Below are 26,049 nucleotides of genomic sequence, written 5' to 3' on the forward strand. Positions count from 1 at the left end.
CCAACAACAGCCTCTCTTTGATTTCGGGACGATAAGACCATAGCAGTTATAGTTCCCTCTGTCAAACCTCTTAAAAAAAAAAAGAGATGTTTGTTCTCAAAATGGCTCTCCGATTTCGGGACGATAAGACCTTAGCAGTTACAGTTCCCTCTATCAAACCTCTTGAAAAAAAGTCCGAGGATTGTAGTTGAAACAAAAAGTAAACCTTTAAAGAAAATCTACTTGCCTACCAAGATCGGAACAGCTTGATCACGAAATTTCCATCTCGGCTGGGATTCGAACCCATTTCCAATAAAATCCAGTCCTTACCTCGGTCCGTGGTGCTTCCCCCGCGTCCTCTGCCTCTACCTCGTCGCTCAAAGCTTCCTCCTCCGTTGCTACTGTTCACATGGTTCAGTTCCTCATCTCCGGTTTTGTTGCCTTTGTCCTTGCCAGACTCGCCCTTAGCATTGGGAACAGCCTGGAGAGAAGAGAAAAGATTAAACAAAATGAAAAGAGGTTAAAAACAGCCTGAAGGAAAGAGATTAGACAAATTAAAAATGGTCAAAAATAGCCTGGAGGAACTAAGATCTACTCTCCTGGGTTGGATCTGAAATCTTTGCCTAGGTAAAAAATTGTGTTTCCCTTCACATTATGGTGTCCTTCAGATTGTGGAAATAAAAGGAAATGAATCTGTGGCCAATGCTGCAAGAAATCCTAATTATAATACAACCTTGAGAAAATGTACATTGACTTTAGAGTTTAGACCCGTAATAAGCACCATTATTAAACCCCCAAAACAAGAAAAATTGTTAAATATATCGATATATCGGCGATATATCGATATATTTCTCCCGATATATCGATATCGATATATTTGAGGGGCCGATATATCGATATATCGATTTATCGATATATTTGCAACTCATTTACATCCCTAGCAGCTATTCGGCTATGCCGTAATGCACAGGTGATATACACGCAACACGTTACGCAGTATGCGAAATTTTTATAAGCGCCTGGGGAAATTGGCCTCACTTAACTTACTTTACTTTCGTTATCCACACTACTTCAACCTCTGTGATTTTCGTAAAGGGAAATTTTGATGATGTTTTGAAGGGATTTTCCCTCTTTCGCTGAAAATTTCCCTCGTAATATCATCCTCCAAATCATCTTCTGGTTCTTCCTTCTGAATACTTTTATTTTGATTTTCAATATCTATGCTTACATATTCCTTCCACACCACTTCAACCTCTGTGATTTTCGTAAAGGGAAATTTTGATGATGTTTTGAAGGGATTTTCCCTCTTTCGCTGAAAATTTCCCTCGTAATGAGTACGACAACACTGTGTACAAGTGGTCAGATTTGGTGATGTGTTCAGAAGTGTTGAATGTTCAAGATTTTGATAAAGAATTTTGATCTTTTTGAATTTTCTTCATAATTTTTTATCACCTGAAGCAAATTTCTTAAAATCTTTCTTGTGAGAGAAGCTAATTTTAACCAGAGTCTGCCTGTTTGTCAAAGTCAGGATGAATTTCTAAGTGGTTCAGTTTTTACAGAAGTTATTTGCAGTAAATAGCTATCCTAGGATAATGATTTGTTTGGAAGCTTTGAAATTTTTGATAAAGAATTTTCATCTTTTTGAATTTTCTTCATAATTTTTTATCACCTGAAGCAAATTTCTTAAAATCTTTCTTGTGGGAGAAGCTAATTTTAACCAGAGTCTGCCTGTTTGTCTTGTCAAGATGAATTTCTAAGTGGTTCAGTTTTTACAGAAGTTATTTGCAGTAAATAGCTATCCTAGGATAATGATTTGTTTGGAAGCTTTGAAAGATACATGTTAGGTAAGTTTGGGATTGGTTTGGTCTTTAACTCTAATCTTAACATCTTCTGTAACCTATAAACCAGGAAATTGGAATCCAGCAGATCCTTGCTATGAATTGGAACTCATTGAACACCAGGTACTACATATCTTATCTGGAGAAACCTGGACACTTGTCATGCAAGATCTCAATTCAGATTAGATGTAGGTAGCTCAAAGTACATGTTTAGGATCTGTAAGGATAAACATAATATACTGTAAGGATAAACCCCCAGGTCTAACCATACAGCCCATCATAAGCCCCTACTTCTACAGTATCATGTTGAAAGACAGGCATCTTTGCCAGTATAGTTGAACAAAAAATGTCCATACCTAGTAGATAACCATAAAGTCAACTTGAGGGCAGTTTTGTCAGATGAATCTGTGTTCTATGATTCCTGTTTAAGTATGAAAGCTATTAATCTAATCAGGGCAGTTCTTAGGGGGGAGGGGGCCCACACCCCCCCTTGAGCTCAATTTTTCTCCTTTACTGTAGGCCACACTCCAAAAATTTGGAGCAAGTAGGTCTGGCACATGCAGAAAGTTTTAAGTCATTTAGTAGATGCTAGAAAGTTTTAAATAATTTATAAATCATTTAAGTAGTTAAATCCCAAATTTGCTAATTGAATGAAACAATAAAGGTTTAATAATTTAGTACCTGAATAAGGTGTAAGCCTTTTCCCTTCTCCATGTTGTGGGTACCCACTTTGAATTACCAACCCACTTCTTTCTCAAATTTTTAATGAGAAAATGTTTTCCTTGTTAAAGTAGTGTTGATATCAATTTACTATGTACTTAGGTTTGTGTTGTGTGACATTTCATTGCCAGATCAACAGGTAATGAGCCACTTAAGTAAATACTTACATATCTATGTAATTGGAACTTATAAAGGTACAATACATAGTAGGTACTTTCTCACTGACACCTTCACACTGTTTGCATATGAAAATAATTTAATATTTTTCAAATGAACAACTGAACACTTTACACCCAGATAAGAATTTTTGTGAAGCTCATGAAACCAAGTAATTCAAGCTCAGGGGAAATAAAACAGTTTGTCAGCTAAAGGGTTAGTATTAAAATAGGTACCTACCTAGGTAGGTACCCACTTACCTACCTATAGTAAAACTTGTTAAAGTTCCACTTGACAGCTTGATTGCATCACTAAAAACCTCAAACCTCAGGAGTACCACTTACCTACCTATAGTAAAACTTGTTAAAGTTCCACTTGACAGCTTGATTGCATCACTAAAAACCTCAAACCTCAGGACTACCTAGCTACTTTGTATAGTGCAAGCAGGTAGTGGTTTGGCTAGATCTAATTTGCAAAGTAAGTTTGCTTAGGTACTTATTAACACTTGAAGAAAAAGTTTGGGAGGAAAAAGAAAATGAAAAAAAAAAAAGAAGAAAAAAGTAAAAAAAGGAAGAAAAAAAAAAAAAAAAGGTTGAAGTTGGGGAAGAAGGTTAAAGAGAGTGGACTTTACTTCCGAGCGTAGAGAAAAGGGGATTGATGTGACTGATTAACTAAGAACTCTAGTGACGAGGGTTTATTTTACCCTCCAGTTGACAACAAGCTGCCTCCTCCTCACTTTAACCTCACCTCACCCAGACTGAGTAGGGCTGGGAAAAGCTAAACAGAAGCAATATTTGTGGCCAATTTTACGCCATCACTTGAGCATTAAGAAATTCTTCTTTTTCTTCGCCTTTTCTCGTGTACAGACTTGGTAGGCGTTTTTCTTCAGCCTCTCAATCAGCCCTAACTAGAGTGATTGCTTCGGGCTGACATTTGGTTTTGGCTACAAATTTTACGAGTGGATGCCCTTCGTACTCAACCTTTGTTATTCCTCTAGCAAGGGAAATTCAGGCTGGTATACTCCCTGTTTAACGTCCCCCAGCTAGACATAGCATTAAAAAATTATGAAAGAAAAAATCATCGACGAAAGTCATATGGTTTCCAACATGCAGAGAAACTCATTTTACACGTCGCATTCAATTTGTGTTATCAGTTATTATCAGTGAATCCTGCGCTAACCACTACACCACTGAGGTTGGTTGTGTACTTATTATTGCAAATGTGTAATATACATACTCATGTACCTAGGTATTTTTATTGATTTAATACTTACATGGAAGACCAGTAAAAGGTATGACCTTAACAATGGAAATTTAACTTTACTTAACCTTGTTGAAGTTTTTAAAAAAAAGGAATTTTAATTATGTTAAGCATAAATACTTGTCACAAATGTCGTTCCCCGCTCAATATTGTTACGTATACGTGGGCGTGATCGGGTTCGTAAAAGATTAGGGCTAGTAAAAACACTCGCGAATTCGTTTATTTATAACTATAAAGTTAGATACAAAGAGGTTTCAATATGCAATTTTTTGCCTACTTTTTTAGCGCCTATTTTTAGCACTTAGTACATTACCTACTTAACATACAGAACTAGCTATGGATCTATTTAGGTACTTTTCTATTTTATAGCAATGTGTTACACCAAATCCAGCCTCAGTTGACCAGAACCTTATCCTGTCTTCCTTCTCTCTGCTCTTTCGGGACGATAAGACCTTAGCAGTTATAATTGCATGTGGTTTCAATATGCAATTTTTGCCTACTTTTTTAGCGCCTATTTTTAGAACTTAGTACATTACCTATTTAAGATACAGAACTAGCTATGGATCTATTTAGGTACTTTTCTATTTTATAGCAATGTGTTACACCAAATCCAGCCTCAGTTGACCAGAACCTGTTAGATACAAAGAGGCCACCTTACTAGTCTCTATTAACTGGGGACACAGGGGTACAAAACTTGAACCCAGTCTAGTTAGCTTGGAAGATAGCACGTCTGGCTTGTAAATGCTAGGTCGCGGGTTCGATTCCCGCCCGGGGCGGTTAGATACAAAGAGGACCCCTTACTAGTCTCTATTAACTGGGGACACAGGGTCACAAAACTTGAACCCAGTCTAGTTAGCTTGGAAGATAGCACGTCTGGCTTGTAAATGCTAGGTCGCGGGTTCGATTCCCGCCCGGGGCAGATTTTATCCTGAACAGATAAGGTTCCTTCTCGTAACGGCTGGCTTTGTCCTATCCTGTCTTCCTTCTCTCTGCGCTTTCGGGACGATAAGACCTTAGCAGTTATAATTGCATATGGTTTCAATATGCAATTTTTTGCCTACTTTTTTAGTGCCTATTTTTAGAACTTAGTACATTACCTATTTACGATACAGAACTACCTATGGATCTATTTAGGTACTTTTCTATTTTATAGCAATGTGTTACACCAAATCCAGCCTCAGTTGACCAGAACCTGTGTGTAGTGCGAGAGATTGGTACATATCAGTTTCCTAATCAAAACAATACCTAATGGGTTGTTTCCTTCTCCTCTCTATCATGCGTGGCGGAAACTCGTACATACATATATCTGCGAATAGAATAGAATGGAATAGATTTAGGATGCAAGTCAAATATATTAGCATAGGATTTAGGATGGAAATAGTCAAATATTACTATTAGTGTAGGTACATAACATACCTACATACTACATATGTAAATATGTATGTAGTATACAATCTTCATTGTCGAGAGCTATAGAGATGGCGATGAATTAGGTATAACATTTATAGAATGTACCTCATTTATACTGCTAGCATGAGACGAAAAAGTCCCCTTACCGTAGTCTAAAGAGAAGAGAAGAGTAGAGTGGACTTTACTGACCCCTTTACCCTCGCAGTCTAAACAGAGTGGACTTTACTTCCGAGCGTAGAGAAAAGGAGATTTAATGTGACTGATTAACTAAGAACTCTAGTGACGAGGGTTTATTTTACCCTCCAGTTGACGACAAGCTGCCTCCTCCTCACTTTAACCTCACCCAAACTGAGTAGGGCTGGGAAAAGCTAACAGATTGATAGATTCTGACGTAACTTTGTGAAGATTCATCTTGAAAAGAAGAACACAATAACTTATACTCTTCACAGTTGGGGGAGGGGTTTTTTATTGTTTATTCAAACAGACATGTTTCGCCATTGCTGGCATCATCAGTGTAAACTGTAAAAAATTGCACATAAGAAAAAGAAAGCTAACAAAAAAGGGGAACAAATTGACAGAAGCTAACAGAAGCAATATCTGTGGCCAATTTTACGTCATCACTTGAGCATTAAGAAATTCTTCTTTTTCTTCTCCTTTTCTCGTGTACAGACTTGGTAGGCGTTTTTCTTCAGCCTCTCAATCAGCCCTAACTAGAGTGATTGCTTCGGGCTGACATTTGATTTTGGCTGTAAATTTTACGAGTGGATGCCCTTCGTACTCAACCTTTGTTATTCCTCTAGCAAGGGAAATTCAGGCTGGTACACTCCCTGTTTAACGTCCCCCAGCTAGACATAGCATTAAAAAAATATGAAAGAAAAAAAATCATCGCCAGCTAGACATGGCATTAAAGAATTATGAAAGAAAAAATCATCGACGAAAGTCATAATGGTTTCCAACATGCAGAGAAACTTATTTTACACGTCGCATTCAATTTGTGTTATCAGTTATTATCAGTGAATCCTAAATTGAGAGTTTTATCTCTGATCAGAACTTGGCCACGGTACAGTGAGCTCATCCTAATAATCGCATGCTTTGTGAACTGCAACTCAGGGCCGGAGGTAATAATGAAGCAGTCCTGTGACCCACATTCCATAAAAAAAGGAATTTTAATTATGTTGAGCATAAATACTTGTCACAAATGTCGTTCCCCGCTCAATATACTACGCTCAATTTTATGACTTGACTTGGACTCGAACCACCAACCTCCAGACTCAAAGTCAACCAGAAAAACCTTTTAAAGAACATTGCATAATCCTATGAATAGACATCGAAATTTTGCGAAATGGGAATTGCAATGCAGAATCCTTACCACCCAACCACCCTCAGTGATGTTAACGCGGTGGACTTTGGGGCTTGAGGTATAATGTATTAAGGAGAAGAACATTTTTGACAAGTATTTAATTATGCTTTTTAATATTTTTTTTTTTTTTAATTTGAAATTCTTAAACGCGTTAGACTTTAGCTCTGGAGGTTTTTTGGTCCAAGTCAAGTCATAAAATTTATATCAAGGTGTAGGTTATAATTGGAGATCGATATTATGGTTAAGTAACACAATTGAAAATTCCTTCCTTTTGGTTTATCGTGTTGTTCCAGTACGCAATGAACAGTTAAATACCTATGTATTTGTATTAATTGTTTGTTCCCCCTTTTTTGTTCACAGAAGGTTAACGCGTTGGACTTAAGCTCTGGAGGTTTTTTGGTCCACGTCAAGTCATAAAATTTATATCTAGATGTAGGTTATAGGTAATTGGAGAACGATATTTGTGACAAGCAAATATGGTTAACACAATTGAAAATTCCTTCCTTTTAGTTTATCGTGTTGTTTCAGTAGTCCAGTACGCAATGAACAGTTAAATACCTATGTATTTGTATTAATTGTTTGTTCCCCCTTTTTTGTTCACAGAAAATGCATCATAGGATGCAAGTCAAATATTACTATATATAAGCGTAGGATTTAGGATGGAAATAGTCAAATATTACTATTAGTGTAGGTACATAACATACCTACATACTACATATGTAAATATGTATGTTAGGATGCAAGTCAAATATATTAGCGTAGGATTTAGGATGGAAATAGTCAAATATTACTATTAGTGTAGGTACATAACATACCTACATACTACATATGTAAATATGTATGTTGTTTCCTTCTCCTCTCTATCGTACATATATCTGCGAATAGAATAGAATGGAATAGATTTAGGATGCAAGTCAAATATTACTATCAATGTAGGTGTTGACCAACCTCAGTGGTCCAGTGGTTAACGCGTTGGACTTTAGCTCTGGAGGTTTTTTGGTCCAAGTCAAGTCATAAAATTTATATCTACGTGTAGGTTATAGGTAATTCGAGAACGATATTTGTGACCAGCAAATATGGTTAACACAATTGAACATTCCTTCCTTTTAGTTTATCGTGTTGTTCCAGTAGTCCAGTACGCAATGAACAGTTAAATACCTATGTATTTGTATTAATTGTTTGTTCCCCCTTTTTTGTTCACAGAAAATGCATCATCGTCGTAGTGGTAGCATTATACACGCCACAGCCCGTCTCACCCACGACCTACCAGTAGTCCAGTACGCAATGAACAGTCAAATACCTATGTATTTGTATTAATTGTTTGTTCCCCCTTTTTTGTTCACAGAAAATGCATCATCGTCATAGTGGTAGCATTATACACGCCACAGCCCGTCTCACCCACGACCTATTCAGCACTTCGCTTCCTCCACTTTTCGTCACCACGCGCGAACTGTACCATATTCCGCTAGGTACTGTGCATTGTGTCTATTTCCAATGGTATTGTTTTGTACCACACCGCATCATACCAAATCCGGTGTCTGTGCCAAATATCATATCCTCACGACCTATTCAGCACTTCGCTTCCTCCACTTTTCGTCACCACGCGCGAACTCTAAAATCACCCTTCCCGTAATTTTTTCCTAGCCCTCACCATCTCCTAGGTTCCCCTTTTCTCCATCATGTTCCGTACCAAGGTCCGGTTTCACACGTGCAAGATAATTCTTATCACCTCGTTGGTTTGGTTTCTGGTGGATGTGATAGTATCACGCGCGAACTCTAAAATCACCCTTCCCGTAAATTTTCCCTAGCCCTCACCATCTCCTAGGTTCCCCTTTTCTCGATCATGTTCCGTACCAAGGTCCGGTTTCACACGTGCAAGATAATTCTTATCACCTCGTTGGTTTGGTTTCTGGTGGATGTGATAGTATTGACGTTCTATTCCACGGAATGTTTCGGACCAAACTGTTCCACGCAACAGAAAGTGGCTGCGGTTCAGCAAGCCAGGGTGGACATCGACCGTGACATTGAAGATGTTGATGTGGACCAGTATAGATGTAAGTGTCTAGTTAATAGTATTAAGCTGTACCTTTAAATGCAAGTGTCACGTTCAACATTATTACATAGATGTACCTATGTAGGTTTGTACTTACGTAAGTGTAGGTGTTAAGTTGAAAATGAATATCTGTTTGGGAAGTGGGGGAAAAAGACGAATGGTACTTAAATCTCATTCTATCTTCTTGGCTTTCTATCTCTCTTTTTCTTCTCTCTCCGCCTCTCCTCCTTCCCTTTCCCTCTCTCTCCCTCTTCCACCCTCTGCTTCTCTCTATTCTTCTTTCTCCTCTTTTTCCTCTGATATATTCTCTCTCCTTTCCTCCCGGACCTTTAAATGCAAGTGTCAAGTTCAACATAATTAAGTCGTACTTATTACATAGCATAGATGTACCTATGTAGGTTTTTGTACGTAAGTGTAGGTGTTATGTTCAAAATGAATATCTGTTTGGGAAGTGGGGGAAAAAGACGAATGGTACTTAAATTTCATTCTATCTTCTTGGCTTTCTATCTCTCTTTTTAAGCATAAATACTTGTCACAAACGTCGTTCCCCCTCAATATACTACGCTCAATTTTATGACTTGACTTGGACTCGAACCACCAACCTCCAGACTCAAAGTCAACCAGAAAAACCTTTTAGAACATTGCATAACCATATGAACAGACATCGAAATTTTGCGAAATGGGAATTAAGGAGCGCGGTAGCGCTCCGCCCCGCCAAGTCAAGAAAGTTTGACCGCGTTGCAATGTAGAATCCTTAACACCCAACCAACCTCAGTTAACGCGGTGGACTTTGGGGGTTTGAATCCAAGTCGAATCATAATTAAAAATTGTTCTAGGTATAATCTATTAAGGAGAAGAACATTTTTGACAAGTATTTAATTATGCTTTTTAATATATATATATTTTTGATTTGAAATTCTTACTCCTCGAAATCGAGCCTGATTTTCGTAGCTTTTCATTTTCAATAATTCGACCAGCTTGAATTCATTATATCCCAGACATTCTGATGTTCTATACCATTATACCTACATATCATTGTACCATATTCCACTACTGTGCATTGTGTCTATTTCCAATGGTATTGTTTTGTACCACACCGCATCATACCAAATCCGGTGTCTGTGCCAAATATCATATCCCTATCTCTGAATGAGGAATCTGTTCTCATCGTTACATCAAATAAACAATATTGTACTCATTATCATTTGGTTAGACTGTTAGGCTACATACCTATTTTTCCACGTATGCACTCGTCTTCGTAAACATTGGGCTTTCAATTTGGTTGAATTAATAATGCTTCTCTATACTGTATGTGTAATTGTGTATCTGATGTACCTACGTATTACCTATATTTCGTATATTACTCCAATGAGGAAAAAGAAAGTACAAAGTAGAATCAGCATAATTATTGTCGGAATTTATTTTTAAATTCCAAATTAGTTGCTCTCGTTCCAAGAAACAACTTCTAATCTGAGAAAAAGTACGAGTATGTAGGTACATATTGTTCATAATTAATGTTCTATACCATTATACCTACATATCATTGTACCATATTCCACTACTGTGCATTGTGTCTATTTCCAATGGTATTGTTTTGTACCACACCGCATCATACCAAATCCGGTGTCTGTGCCAAATATCATATCCCTATCTCTGAATGAGGAATCTGTTCTCATCGTTACATCAAATAAACAATATTGTACTCATTATCATTTGGTTAGACTGTTAGGCTACATACCTATTTTTCCACGTATGCACTCGTCTTCGTAAACATTGGGCTTTCAATTTGGTTGAATTAATAATGCTTCTCTATACTGTATGTGTAATTGTGTATCTGATGTACCTACGTATTACCTATATTTCGTATATTACTCCAATGAGGAAAAAGAAAGTACAAAGTAGAATCAGCATAATTATTGTCGGAATTTATTTCTAAATTCCAAATTAGTTGCTCTCGTTCCAAGAAACAACTTCTAATCTGAGAAAAAGTACGAGTATGTAGGTACATATTGTTCATAATTACTCTATTTAAAAAACTAAATCAAGCTCATGATACGCGTATTTTGTTCTTGTGCTAAATCATGTTCTCTATGTATTTAGTTTAGTTGAAATTCAGAAAGATAGTCTAGATGGAACTTGAAATTTACCCCCATTGTTCAGTCAATAATAGGTACTATCGACACCTAGCAACCTCCGCGGCCGACTGGGTTCGATTCCTAGCAAATTGAAGTTCTTTTATTTTTTCTGTGCTGTAAACACCGGGTGCACTCAGCCTAGTGAGAGCAAAAATAATATTTAAGAAGGCACGGCCTGGCACTTAGTAATGATATTATACCTAGAAATATTGATTTTACTCGTATGTCTACAATTTGTTTTTTGTCCCCCCGCAGATTTTGGTTCAAACTTAGGTACTTTTGTACAAAGTAAAATTTTGTTTGCTTTCCATTGTTGTGAATTTGTGATTCATTAAATTGTTACACAAAAAGAGTACACAGTCACTAGGTATAATCGCTATTACAAAGTACAATCTCTTATCACAAGTACGATCGCTTATCTATCACGGTTATCACTAACTTTCACTTAGGTACTTTAATGTCACTTATCACGGTACTAAACACTTAAGATATCGCACTGGAAAACTCCTGACTAACACCGTACTAATCGCTTACTATATCGCTGACCAACACGGGTTTATCGCACAAACTATCGCTTACACAAGACTAACTTATCGCTTACTATCGCTTACACAAGACTGACTTATCGCTTTCTAATCGCACAAACAGACTAACGCGGACTTATCGCTTACTATCGCTTACACAAGACTAACTAACTGGTGGGTACCTATTCTCAATTTATAGCCCCCCGAGGGAGTGAGGAAGCACCTGGAATGTGCTAGAGAATTTCTCCAAAATTCCAGACAATCCTACGTCATTAATTCATTTCTAGAACGGACTATCATTTATACTGTTAGCATGAGACGAAAAAGTCCCCTTACCGTAGTCTAAAGAGAGGAGTAGAGTGGACTTTACTGACCCCTTTACCCTCGCAGTCTAGAGGGAGTGGACTTTACTTCCGAGCGTAGAGAAAAGGGGATTAATGTGACTGATTAACTAAGAACTCTAGTGACGAGGGTTTACATATATTTTACCCTCCAGTTGACGACAAGCTGCCTCCTCCTCACTTTAACCTCACCTCACCCAGACTGAGTGGAAAAGCTAACAGAAGCAATATTTGTGGCCAATTTTACGTCATCACTTGAGCATTAAGAAATTCTTCTTTTTCTTCGCCTTTTCTCGTGTACAGACTTGGTAGCCGTTTTTCTTCAGCCTCTCAATCAGCCCTAACTAGAGTGATTGCTTCGGGCTGACATTTGGTTTTGGCTACAAATTTTACGAGTGGATGCCCTTCGTACTCAACCTTTGTTATTCCTCTAGCAAGGGAAATTCAGGCTGGTACACTCCCTGTTTAACGTCCCCCAGCTAGACATAGCATTAAAAAAATATGAAAGAAAAAAAATCATCGACGAAAGTCATATGGTTTCCAACATGCAGAGAAACTCATTTTACACGTCGCATTCAATTTGTGTTATCAGTTATTCATAATTCACTTTTAATAGATTGTATCTCAGGTACATCTTTCCGTATACGTCTGTAAGAGCGTAAGATTGCATCATAGAGGTACTGTGAACTCTTATAAGTTTCTCTTGTAACGTTTGATCAGTGCCAAATGTGCAGTTTTATTATCACCTCAGGGCCCTTAGGCTTCATAAAACCCCGTGACACTGTACTCTCACGTATTTCTTGGCCTCTTGTGTTCTTCTGTTTGAAGAATTTACAGATGCATATTAAACCTACGGATGCATATTAATGGATGTAAATGTTCAGAACCGATCAAGGAAATTCCTAGCATTCTAATGCTATGTTTTTTTCGAGTGAGAGAAAGAGATAGAGTGAGAGTTGCATTGTCGTTTTTATTTCGTACCAATAAAACAACTGCTACATTAGGTAACATTAGAGCATTAGACTCGTGTGGTCTGTGTCGTAGCATGCCCATCCCGTTTTATGTCCATCAGATGAGCGATAAGAGATAAGAGACACAATCTGTGTACTCAAGGGCCATAAAGACGGTCCTAGTAGGCCATATTACCTACATGACATCCATCCTTTATCTTGTTAAACATTATTATGAACTATGTACTTTCTTCTCTCTTCGACTTCGGGATGATAAGACCTTAGCAGTTTCAGTTCTTTCTACCAAACCTATAAAAAAAGAACTACCCATAAAATTACAATAATTATCTTGTTTTCATTCCATTCTGCTTACCTGCTTTCCCCCTGCAGTGTTGTTCTTTAGAGCTTTGCCGGTATCATTCTTGTGTGCCTTGCTGTTTGTATTGTCACCTGTGTTGGATTTGCTGACGGTGTCAGATGTGTTCTTGTGATTTTCGCTGGAGGTCTGTTTGGAACTTTTTGTGCCACCTCGATTGGCGGCCCGAGTAGAAGTACTCATTTTGTTTGCAATTGTATGTGGATGTCTATATACAGGAGTATATGTACACTGAAATCATAGGGGGACAGACACATAGGTGCACTGTTTAGAGAGAGCCATACACCTGCTGTTTGTAGACATCATACATTTTTTACTTTTTAATATTATTTACCCATCAGTTTTTTTTTTTTTTTTTTTTTTTTTTTAAATTTATTTGGTTCCCTACTTCAATACTTTCTTTGGTTTTTTTTGTTTTTTTTTTTTTTTTTTTTAAGATTACTTGGTTACCTAGCTACAGTACTTCCTTGGATTATCTTGGATTGTCATTATCACAGACATATCTTTTCTTTGTACATGAATAAATAACAATAATACATAATAATTAAAATTGGTAAATGTGAACAGTGAGCACTATCCCCAATCAATGCATTTTGCTAAATGACTTGACTTTGACTTGAACCATCAACCTCCTGATCCAAAGTCCACCATTTTTCAATGTTGTTGGTTAAAATATTTGAGTCCTCTAAAGAAGTCTTTCACATATCAATGTGTATACAACTTCATGTGTGTTTAATTTAATTACATATTGTAAAGTAGACTTATGTATAGTTATGAGTACCTACTTAATAAAGAAAGCAAGCTTAACACATGGTACCTATCTACCTATTTATCAGTAAGTTGAATTCTCTGTTCATTTCAATCCAGTGTAACTTTCTTTATAAAATAGTACCTAGGTACTTAGTAAGAGTACTTGTTAGTAAATACAAAATCCCCCACTTCTTAATTTTACAGCTGCTTTCCCAGTATTTCCAGAAATCTAAAATTAGTTTCATAACCTTGAGGCAACAGTAGTAGGTACTTCAGTCATGAATAGCACTCCTTACATATTAGCTGCATTCCAAGGTAAACATACAGAGCCTTTGCTTAGAACAATCTGAATACATTGATGAACTTTTCATAAGTCTTGACTGACAGTAATAACAAAGCAGGTAGGTATATGGAAGTAAAAATAAAATTAATATGTTTACAAGACCCCCACTCTTTACCTGCTGATAACAAAAAAAAAAAAAAAAAAAAAAAAAAAAAAAAAAAAAAAAAAAAAAAAAATCACATTTTGGATTCCCTCCCTGAGATTTACTTGATTTTTTGTACCTTACAGATTTTTTTCTACTTTCTGTTTAGCATTGATCCAGGAATTTCTTAGTATAGTGCCTCACAATTGCAAGTTTCATTTCATGGAAACCACACAAGTTCACAAGCATAGTAGTTGACATTTTTGCCGCGAGAGCGCAGCATCATTGTGAAAAAGTGTTAACGATTGGTAAAGCGCCAAATTTTGATTTTTGATAAAAAATGTAAAGAGCTACCCTGGCCTGCCTAATGTTCAAGTGCCCAGAAATATGTTACCCCGATAAGGAAAAGGGACTTAATAAAGCTCTAAAGACGAAGTGTATAGCATAGGATTTGCTCTTAAATTATGAAAATCTCTTGACGCAGGTATGTATTTATTATACTTCAAAATATCTCTGACTATTTTTAGACCGAGAGCAAAAATACACAGGGGAACTTTTTTGGCTGAAATTCCACCTAACGAATCACTTCATAGAGATAATGGACTAATAGGGAGATTTTACACATCCCCATGTCCATTGTAAAAAAAATAAAAAGCATTGTAACTAAATAATCATCTGTAAAAAAAACAGACTAAACCCAGACTTGATCATTGTCAATGGAAGTGTAAAATTTCCTTTGTCTGGCTCTAAAATGTAGATTGTGGGTTTTTTATACTTTGTTCATGCTGGAGGTTACAAAGGGTTTATCATGCTTCAAAGGAAATGGTTGACTGCAGTTTTGGGACAGGCCAAGTAATCTTGGCTAGAGACCATCAACCTCTCATGGTGCAGATTCACTACTACAATAACAACCTATCTCAAAATCATTAATATAAACTTTCTAAACTGTCTTCCTTTTAGTTTCACTACTCTATCAACATGGATGAAGATTTGTGGTTGAGAATTAATGAAATTCACTCCCGATACATTGAACTGGATGATAGCCAAGAAAAACTGGAATATGAACATGAACTCGGAGGTAATTTATTCTTTTGGGATATTGGTACTTTCATTTCTAAACTTACAAAATAAGTCATCTTACCCCAGTAAAAGATTAGGTTCTGGAGGGATTTTGGTATTTTTAAATGATTTTGAAGACATGTGTCCTATAGCTTTTTTTAGATGTGACTTGTGTCTACTTATGCTTGGAATTTTGGGTGCACTTTTTTTTCCTTTTTAGGGATTTAAGACTTCACAGAACTTGTCTGAGAGATGGATATAAACAATATTACATGTTAAATGTTTATCCATAGATATGGTACAGATAAAAATTATGAATTTCAAAATGTTATTTTCACATTTTGAATTCCCTCCCTGAGATGTACTTGATGTTTTGTACCTTACAGATTTTTTTCTACTTTCTGTTTTAGCATTGATCCAGGAATTTCTTAGTATAGTGCCTCACAATTGCAAGTTTCATTTCATGGAAACCACACAAGTTCACAAGCATAGTGTTCTAGCTAACCCAGATTTCAGCCCATTTAAGCTTGCCAATGCCTGGATGGCCATGTCTAAATATGCCAGCAACTTACTTTACCAGCCATGGAGGAAAGAGTTCACCATTATAAAGGTATAAACATGAAAATCTTTGACTTTGAGAAACTTACTTAAGCACTGGGTTCATTTCCAGCAGGGTCTTTTTTAATGTTTTATTAAGAGGTTTGACAGAGGGAACTTTAACTGCTCAGGTTTGTTTTCATTCAAGAGAGAAGAAAGACAGGATAAAAGAAATCCAGCTGTACAGAGAACAAACATTATCTCTTCAAGATAAAAAAGCACTGGGTTCATTTCCAGCAGGGTCTTTTTTTATGTTTTATTAAGAGGTTTGACAGAGAGAACTTCAACTGCTAAGGTTTGTTTTCATTCAAGAGAGAAGAAAGACAGGATAAAAGAAATCCAGCTGTACAGAGAACAAACATTATCTCTTCAAGGATGGGAATCAAACTGGTGGCCTAGCATTTATAAGGTGGCCAACTAAGCTAACTAGGCTGGCTAAGGGTCTTTTTTATGATGGAAAATTACAGATACTTATTTGTGATTTGACACTTTTCAGGAAGTAATCTCTGATTGTTCTTTATTTTATGTTATTCCCTTTAATTTCTTTCTAGCTTTACTCTGGCTTCTACAAGCACAAGATTGAGCCTGTTCTGTTGGGTGGACAGGCGATTTTGGAACTGATGGGCTATAGAGAGACTCAACCAGGACAGTTAGAATTACTAGAAGCTATTGATGCGGACAAAGTGAGAGTGGTCGCCCTAGATGCACTCTTGGCTATGGTGGAGTGTCAGGTTAGAACTTTTTACTTTTGTTATCCTAAAAGAGTGTAAGTGCTAAGGTCCTAGCGTCCCGAAATTGAAGAGAGAAGGAGGATGGGATAGGAGAAAGCCAGCCATTCAGATAATGTTTTTTTGTGACAAGGGTTTCACCCTCCATTCGGTGGTAGGTGAGACTACGGTCACGGTCAGCTGGAGTGGGGCAGGGAAAGACCAGCAACATGTGATTGTCATCCATCTGGATACCAACCATGAACACTGCTTAATTTTATTGAATAATTGGAGACTGTTGTTTTCAACATGCTATCCATGGCTGACTAAGTTAATCCTTTTTTTTTCTCTCTTTATAGCCTAGCCTAGGCCTGTTTAACCACAACCTTATGTTCTTTTTTTCACAACCTTATGTTCTCTTTGTCACAACCTTATGTTCTCTTCTTTATTGAATAATTGGAGACTGTTGTTTTCAACATGCTATCCATGGCTGACTAAGTTAATCCTTTTTTTTTCTCTCTTCATAGCCTAGCCTAGGCCTGTTTAACCACAACCTTATGTTCTTTTTTTCACAACCTTATGTTCTCTTTGTCACAACCTTATGTTCTCTTTTCCAGGTTCTTCGAATTATTCACGAGGATGTATGCAAAGAATTGAACAACGTCACTTGGAAGGACATTGTAGAAGCTCGCGAAATGTATACAGGCACGCCTGAAATGATTGCCAAGAAACTAATCAGCAAGTTCTATCAGATACGTCACTGTAGATCTGCAAAGAATTGAACAACGTCACTTGGAAGGACATCGTAGAAGCTCGCGAAATGTATACAGGCACGCCTGAAATGATTGCCAAGAAACTAATCAGCAAGTTCTATCAGATACGTCACTGTAGATCTAATAGCTACGGAGCAGCCTGCTCCAACTATCCTATCCCTGCCCCTTGCAATGGGTATGTAGATGTATACAGTTGATGTGACGTCATCGTGTACGGGAGCGTATGCCGTGGCGTCAGAGTTTAAGATTTAAATCGATTTATCTCCGTATCTAGAAGTCGTAGAGGAAAAATAAAAATTACCTTGTTCCTCATTTTGTCTGCTGTTTGATTTAGAAACTTCACCCATGTAAGTGCAACTGCTCTATTGGTTCAACTAAGTTTAAACTGTTGTAGACAGTCATCGTGTACGGGAGCGTATGCCGTGACGTCAGAGTTTAAGATTTACCGGTATTTTTTAAATCGATTTATCTCCGTATCTAGAAGTCGTAGAGGAAAAATAAAAATTCCCTTGTTCCTCATTTTGTCTGCTGTTTGATTTAGAAACTTCACCCATGTAAGTGCAACTGCTCTATTGGTTCAACTAAGTTTAAACTGAAAGTGTGGCCCACTTATTATTATTATTGAATGACATTTTTCTGCCTTTAATCTTTTAAACATGCCTACCAGTCTTTGTTTTACAAGAACCATTATTACTTTCTACTAACCTACTTCTAAATATGTGTAAGTAAAATTCACGCACATTAGGTACCTATAAAATTAAGCAAAAAGTGAGAAAACTGAGGGTTAGAAAAAAAGCCCAACACCTTGGTTAAGTTACCACTCCAATGCAAAACTGTAGAAACAATATCCTATCTCACCTCGTCCGAGCTCATCTCAGCCTTCTTCTTCTTCACCGACGTGAACTCAAAGTCATCCGACTCAAGGAGCGCCTCCACAGCCCGGTCTACATCCTCGTCATTTTCAGCCAGGGCCGCACACACCGCCTCCTCCGACTTACTAGATGCTTCCATCACCAAGCAAATCTTCACCGAGAGCTCCGGATCTTCTGTCGAGTCCCCTGGCTTGATGAGCCGGGCCAAGCGAAGCTGCTCGGCTGTGGGCACCGCGGCTGGTTTGACTTGCGCCTGAGAGGGTAAGAGCGTATACAGGGTGAACACGAAAAACGTTACCAAAAGCCTAGGGTAGATTTCTGAGGTCATTTCCAATAAAAAAGATTTTATAACTTTTTTTCGTATCTCGCTTAGTTTCCGAGATATTCACCATTTTGTTTTTTCTTTAAAATACACAACCTCCCCTTAATAAACCGGTCAGAACTTTTTTTCGGTTAATCATAGAGAAAAATGGTTTTCACCACTGTCCCATTATGTCAATTTTTCACGGAGATACGAGCCATTTTCTTCTGAGAAACACGTACATAATGCTCGTGTGCGGTAGACATTCTGTGATAAAAATGAGGTAAAGCACACATTTACCTTACATATCACACGGAAAGTCCGATATATACAAGCATTATGTACATGTTTCTCAGGGGGGATCCGAGTTGCGTCCCATTTCTAAAATTTATCATCCGAGTTGCGTCCCTGAGCTACCTGAGCTAGAACTATGTACTTTCTTCTCTCTTCGACTTCGGGATGATAAGACCTTAACAGTTTCAGTTCTTTCTATCAAACCTATAAAAAAAGAACTATCAATAAAATTACAATAATTATCTTGTTTTCATTCCATTCTGTAATTCTGCTTACCTGCTTTCCCCCTGCAGTGTTGTTCTTTAGAGCTTTGCCGGTATCATTCTTGTGTGCCTTGCTGTTTGTATTGTCACTATTTTCTTCTGAGAAACACGTACATAATGCTCGTGTGCGGTAAACATTCTGTGATAAAAATGAGGTAAAGCACACATTTACCTTACATATCACACGGAAAGTTCGATATATACAAGCATTATGTACATGTTTCTCAGGGGGGATCCGAGTTGCGTCCCATTTCTAAAATTTATCATCCGAGTTGCGTCCCTCCTAGGTACCTACCTACTATACCTTATGGACAACTGAAGTTAAGCAACATTTCACGTGGTTATTATCCGGATGGATCACGGGGACCTGCTGGCCATAAAAATAATTTTAATATCTTTTCTCGGCCCCACTCTAGCTCACCTAGAGACCTAGAATACCTGGTTGCTGCTGTACGAGTATTTTATGTATGATGTTAATTTCAGTAGACAGGTAACTTGTCGGGGGACAAAAAATGAAACTCCCGCCACTAAGTTACAAATTGAACTTAAACACTGCAACCCTAACCCTAGGGCTGCGGAGCTCGGGCAAAAGAGGTCACCTCCGTCTGCGACAGTTAATTTGGTTTGGTAGCTCATCCGGCTCCTGAAGCTGGCAATCAAAAATCTGGCTACGCCTCCAGCTCTGCCCAAGATTTTTACGTTCGATTCCCCGTGGTGTCACAAAAATTCGTGACACTGGTTGCTGTTTGATTTGGCGCCCACCGTCCGTTGTCGCGCGTCGTGAACAAAATATTCATTTTTTTTTAAGCAGTTTTTTTCCCCAAGTAGGAGTTGAAGGTCGGTTTTCATGAATTCAGCTCCGGCTCCAGCTTCGACATGATGGTGTATATTTTTGAGGCCCCGGCCTACGGCAGCTCCGGCTCTGAAAAAAAAAAAAAAAAAAAAAAAACGGGCCCGGACCCGGGGGGGGTTGTTCTCCCCCCAAAAAAAGAACTTCTTAGACCAAAGCGGTGGAGATGTTCAGCCAAACAGTCATGCCCAGTGAGCAGTCGAAAATGAGCAACAGCGGCCTTTCTTGGTAGATTAGGGATGATGTCATGGGTGTTAAGTAATTGCTGCCACTTTTTTCCTTGTCCCTCGTTACGCAGTCTTTTGTTGTGTTTGATCTTGAATTTAGATTTAATTAGTCTTTTTGCCGATGCACAGAGCATTAGATGATCAAGTTCTTTCTATACAGTCATAAATACTCATTTAGCCAATTGAAAAAGCGAAAATCTTCAAAATATAGGACCAAATACTTCACCAACCAGCACAAATGGCCAAATCAAGCGTTATATTTTGAAGATTTTCGCTTTTTCAATGTTCGAAGCGCCCCCGGCCTATAAACACGACACGGAGTTTCAAGTTTTTTTTTTCGATATCAACTACACATAAGTTTTAACCTAAATACTTACCAGGCGCGACCTGTTCCTCACTGCCCGGGTTATTCCATGTGTCGATGGACTTGGGGAATCCATCCCTGTCCTGTCGACTACTGTAGGTGCGGGGCCCAGCGCCCCCTCTCCCGCCACCGCGACCGCCCCTGGCTCCGAAGCGAGACGGGCCGTTGCTCATGCGAGGCCCCCCGGGGCCCCCACGGCGTGGCCTGTCACCACCCGGCCCTGACGAGTACTCGTCCGGACCTCCGGAACGTTCGTTCTCTTTGTTCTCACGGCTGCGGTACGGTCTGCCTCCTGGAATATTCAAACACAACAGTAAGGATTCATAGCTTTTTTTTTAAAGAGGTTTCATAGAGGGAACTGTAACTGCTCAGGTCTTATCGTCCGGAAATCGAATAGAGAAGAAAAACAGGATAGGAGAAAGCCAGTAAAGCCGAGAACGAACATCATCCGTTCAGAATAAAATCCGCCCCAGGCGGGAATCGAACCCGCGGCCTAGCGCTTACAAGGCAAACGCGCTACCAACCAAGCTAACTAGGCTGGCTCCTATAAGCCCAACTTTTAAAGATGTTTGCCCCTAACCAACAATCTGTCCTAAAGATAGAAATATTCAAAGTTGGAGTTGGGTAGTTGAAACGAAAAGTACACCTTTTGTGGATTCAAAATAGATGTTTGCCAGCCTAGTTAGCTTAGTTGGTAGTGCGTCTGCCTTGTAAGCGCTAGGCCGCGGGTTCGATTCCCGCCCGGGGCGGATTTTTTAAAAAAAGTCATAAGCATACCCTCTTGAGGTACATGTTGGAAGGGGGGATTTTGGGTACCTACTTAGCATGTGAGGAAGAGAACAAGAATCTAAAGAACTTTATGACTTGAATCATTTATAATACAAGCAATTTCTCCACTGGCTCAGTGGTAACTGTAGTAAAATTGTTTACATAGGAACCTCCATAATGGAGGTGTTGCAGTTGGGAAAATATTATTAATAAAAGTTGATTCCTACATAAAAAGTTGTGAAAAATCCGAATCTGAGGTCAAAACTCTGAAAAAGTAACTTTAAGAGGTCAAAAATTCAATTTTTAATTGCTGTTCTCATGAAAAAGTTCAAAGAGTTGTGACGTCAGATTTCACATCAAAATACACAGAAACACTTGTGCACAAACGAAGCAGGAGTCATGGATTATGACGTCATTGCCTACAGGAGCGTATACCGTGACATCAAACTTCACAATTTACCGGTATTTTTAAATCGATTTATCTCGGTATCTAGAAGTCGTAGAAGAAAAAGAAAAATTCTGTTCTTCCTTATTTTTCCTGCTCTATGACTTTGAAACATTACCCAAGCAAGTGCAACTGATCTATTCATTGATTCCATTTCTGAGAACATGACTAACAGTAATGTTAAACAAATAGGTCAAATCTGACTTAACAATTTTTACTTATGTACATACCTACACTAAAAAAATTGAATTGGCAATTAAGTACCCAGTGGTTACCAGTCAGAGATTACTGTATGGTCATGTATGACTAGGCTTATTATCATGAAATTTCTTATAGTACGTAGGTACCTGAATGGTACAGATGAACAGCACACAACTTGTTCAACTCAGAGCAAATAGACAATCCTAAAAACCTATTTAGGTTAACTCAAAATGAGACCGTAAAAAAAATATCCGAGCAAATACAAGTTTAAATCCACACCAGTTCAATACAAGGAATGTGAAATATTTCTGAGACTTCCTTGTAATTTCCCCATGGCAGTCATCAGACACAAGATGCAAGATGTTGAACAATGAATCACAACCTTTAACCAAAACAGAGCTTTTCCTGGTTCCAATGTATCCTATGTTTACACACGAAATTAGGCACAAGTCATAGCCTTTGACGTGGAGAAATTTGCCAACGAGTCTGTCGCATTTTTAGGACGTGATATAATCTATTTCCGACCACATTTAGGTAAGAAAATGATAGAAAACTTTCTGAGACGGAGAACTTGTATTGTTAATGAGTTTCAGCATGCGGGGGAAGCCGCCATTAATAACAAGACGACGAGATGTAGATTTCCAAACCTCGTAGCGTCCAGATTTGAACATATACGAATGTCCCGTGGAAAATGCAGTTAAAGAGTACTTACGGCAGCAATATTAAACTTTATTTCATCTAACTACAGCAAAAAATACAGGGAAAATTGGTGAAAATCCTTCCGTTTTCTTACCTTTAAACGCTTTCTGTATCAAGATTTTGAGAACCAAGGAGTAATGCTATTTATTTGTAGGAGAAATCATATGTGAAGCCAAAGAGAAAGAAACATTTCAAGGTCGTTGAGGGGAGGTCCTACTTTTTGTGAGAAGTCCTATGATCAAGGGGGTGCGAGTATTATTATTGAATGACATTTTTCTGCCTTTAATCTTTTAAACATGCCTACCAGTCTTTGTTTTACAAGAACCATTATTACTTTCTATTAGCAATACGAGTATGGATACAAAACCCATACAAGGTAATGAGGATTTTTTTTTTTTCAAGAATATTTCCTTTTTATTACTTTCTATTACTACAGTATAGCGGAGCTATACTAGTAATGAAAGTATTGTTTTTGAAAAGCTTTCCGTGACTGTTTTCTGAAAAGCTCAACTTGGCTAACAGTGGATTTCACTAATATTTTTTCAGCTCCTAGAAGGCTTGTTAAGCAAACAACCTGTTAAGTTCCATTTGATTTGTATAGGATTAACAGGGCTGTTAGGAGCTAAAAAGAAGGTTGGTGGTGAAACCCACCTTAAAGGTCTGTTTTCTCGTTTGTTCCCAGTTATGCTTCCTCAATGCCCATGCATCCCACAGGATACATGCCCTCTACCAATATTAATGGCTACTACTGTCAACACTATGGACATAACGTTCCAGTCAATTACACTTGCAATGTCCCTTCTGGTGAGTGTTCTCTCCCTTTGCTCTCTCTCTCTCTCTTACTTCCTTTCTCTCTCTCTAATACGAGTTTTTTTCAAAGGTTTGATAGAGGGAACTGTAACTGATAACGTCTTATCGCCCCGAAAGCAAAGAGAGATTAACAGCGCTGTTACAGGAGCTAAAAAGAAGGTTGGTGAAACCCACCTTAAAGGTCTGTTTTCTCGTTTGTTCCCAGTTATGCTTCCTCAATGCCCATGCATCCCACAGGATACATGCCCTCTACCAATATTAATGGCTACTACTGTCAACACTATGGACATAACGTTCCAGTCAATTACACTTGCAATGTCCCTTCTGGTGAGTGTTCTCTCCCTTTGCTCTCTCTCTCTCTCTTACTTCCTTTCTCTCTCTCTAATACGAGTTTTTTTCAAAGGTTTGATAGAGGGAACTGTAACTGATAACGTCTTATCGCCCCGAAAGCAAAGAGAGAAGGAAGACTAGCTCTTACAAGGCAGAGAGACTTTCCAAGCTAACTAGGCTGGTTCCTGATCAACTGATCGTAGAAAAGTAATGTCCTCCCTTCATAATCTTCTTCTTCTTTTACTTCGTTTTTTCCCCCACTCAAGTGGGGTCAACATATCTTGTTGTGTTTTCCAAGCTGCTCGGTTCTGGTCGTGACTGCAATCCAAGTTTTTCTCCCTCAGGTCTTCTTTGTTTTTATCTATGTATCTCATTTTTGGCCTTCCTCTGTTTCTCTTCCCGCTCACTTCCATGCTTCTCACTCTCTTTCCCACATATATGCTTCACCTCTTCTTTCCACATGTCCAAACCACTGAAGTCTTCTTTCCTGTACTTTCTTTGAGATTTCCGTCACTTTCAGTGAACCTTGTAGTAACGCCCACGCAATTATGCTATTCCAGGTAAATTGATCGACCTGGATCCTCCCGTATATCGAACCCCGGACTCATACTCCCGTTCCCCTCTCACTTCATCCGATGAAATACAACCAAGTACCAGCGGCATGGCTAAACCTCGTGAGGAGAGCTGGGCTTACGTCTTGGACACTCTGGATCGGCCTTCGACATCCAGTAACAACAGCAAGAAATACAGCACGACTAGTAATGGAGAGAGGTACAGTGGTGATCGATACAATGGGAATAGCAATGGAGACACTATTAGCTATGGGAACAGAGACGTGAGTCATAGCCACAGAGATTTGAGTCACAGCAACAGAGATATAAGTTACGGGAACAGAGATATTAGTCATAGCAACAGAGATGTTAGTCACAGCAGCAGAGATATAGGTCGCATACATGAGGGATTGAAAAGTCTGAGGCTGGAAGAAATGGTTCCCGCCACGGCACCGTTACATGTAGATGATATTGATGTAGGAGATAGTGTCAAGTATAGGACCAAAGATGAGAGATATCATAGAGACAGGGACTATCCTAGGGAAGGTAAAACACTGGAGAGACATAGGAGAGAGTCAGAACGGGAGCGGGAGAGAGAATTCAGGCGGAGAGAGAGAGATACACAGCAACAGAGATATAAGTTACGGGAACAGAGATATTAGTCATAGCAACAGAGATGTTAGTCACAGCAGCAGAGATATAGGCCGCATACATGAGGGATTGAAAAGTCTGAGGCTGGAAGAAATGGTTCCCGCCACGGCACCGTTACATGTAGATGATATTGACGTAGGAGATAGTGTCAAGTATAGGACCAAAGATGAGAGATATCATAGAGACAGGGAGTATCCTAGGGAAGGTAAAACACTGGAGAGACATAGGAGAGAGTCAGAACGGGAGCGGGAGAGAGAATTCAGGCGGAGAGAGAGAGATATGATGGAGAAAGTGAAAGACATGAGGAAGTCAGTTTCAATTAGCCCTGACATGCAGTATGAGAGTGAAGTTGACTCCCGGGCAAGAGTTGAAGAGGCAACAGGTCACCAGTATGCAGGCCTAAGGGTTAATCTGACCCCTGAGAATATTAATAGGAAGTCGAGTTCTAAATCAAGTGAAGCGAGCAATGGAACAAGTGGCTCTTGGATCTGCGAGTTCTGTACTTATAGTAACAAGGGGAAGAAGGAGATATGTGAGATATGCAGCAAGAGTAGGAATAGTGCCATGGAGATTAAACCTCTGGAGAGTGGAGGACGGCAGTGTCCCAAGTGTACCCTGGTCAATGAGAAGGAAGCCATCCAGTGTGAGGCCTGTGAAGAAAGTCTGGATAACTCTGCCACTTATATTTGAACCTGGACGGCGGTTATTGAAATTTACCAGTATTTTAAACTCCCATTTTTTATCCACCCTGACAAAGGAACGCCTAACGCGTTTAGACGAAGTTTGTTGAAATTTCCCAGTATTTTAAACCCTGTTTATTATCCACGTCTGACAAAATAACGCCTAAGGCGTCGTTTCTGGTAAGAGGAATATTATGCACTTCTCTATAGAATAATTATTTCTTTACTTACTTACCTAACCTACTTCTAAATATGTGTAAGTAAAATTCACGCACATTAGGTACCTATAAAATTAAGCAAAAAGTGAGAAAACTGAGAATATAGCAAGCA

At 38.6% G+C, this 26,049-nt stretch overlaps 1 protein-coding gene and 1 long non-coding RNA gene across 2 annotated transcripts; both read left to right on the top strand.

Moving 5' to 3' along the window:
- Positions 1–1,595: 1,595 nt before the first annotated feature.
- On the top strand, positions 1,596–7,974 carry LOC113470848. The gene is made up of 2 exons (XR_003393753.1): positions 1,596–1,823; positions 7,927–7,974. It is a non-coding gene; the product is annotated as an uncharacterized LOC113470848 (long non-coding RNA).
- Positions 7,975–14,596: 6,622 nt separating this feature from the next.
- Positions 14,597–26,049, top strand: LOC103517491. The gene is made up of 10 exons (XM_026829576.1): positions 14,597–14,761; positions 15,238–15,355; positions 15,747–15,946; positions 16,485–16,664; positions 17,258–17,392; positions 17,518–17,588; positions 23,380–23,505; positions 23,689–23,834; positions 24,398–24,720; positions 25,010–26,049. Exons 2-10 carry the CDS (start codon positions 15,256–15,258, stop codon positions 25,727–25,729), a joined length of 2,001 nt encoding a protein of 666 aa, XP_026685377.1. The 5' UTR covers positions 14,597–14,761; positions 15,238–15,255; the 3' UTR covers positions 25,730–26,049.

This window comes from Diaphorina citri, unplaced genomic scaffold (assembly GCF_000475195.1).
Source record: "Diaphorina citri unplaced genomic scaffold, Diaci psyllid genome assembly version 1.1 scaffold1867, whole genome shotgun sequence".
Classification (NCBI taxonomy): Eukaryota; Metazoa; Arthropoda; class Insecta; order Hemiptera; family Psyllidae; genus Diaphorina; species Diaphorina citri.

Bases quoted from the DNA above. Each gene is read 5' to 3' on its own strand.
- LOC103517491 (XM_026829576.1), top strand. From the start codon at position 15,256: ATGGATGAAGATTTGTGGTTGAGAATTAATGAAATTCACTCCCGATAC. The intron at 15,947-16,484 runs GTATAAACATGA...ATTTCTTTCTAG, and splicing joins AAGAGTTCACCATTATAAAG to CTTTACTCTGGCTTCTACAA. The intron at 23,506-23,688 runs GTGTTCTCTCCC...CCCACCTTAAAG, and splicing joins TGCAATGTCCCTTCTGGTGA to GTCTGTTTTCTCGTTTGTTC.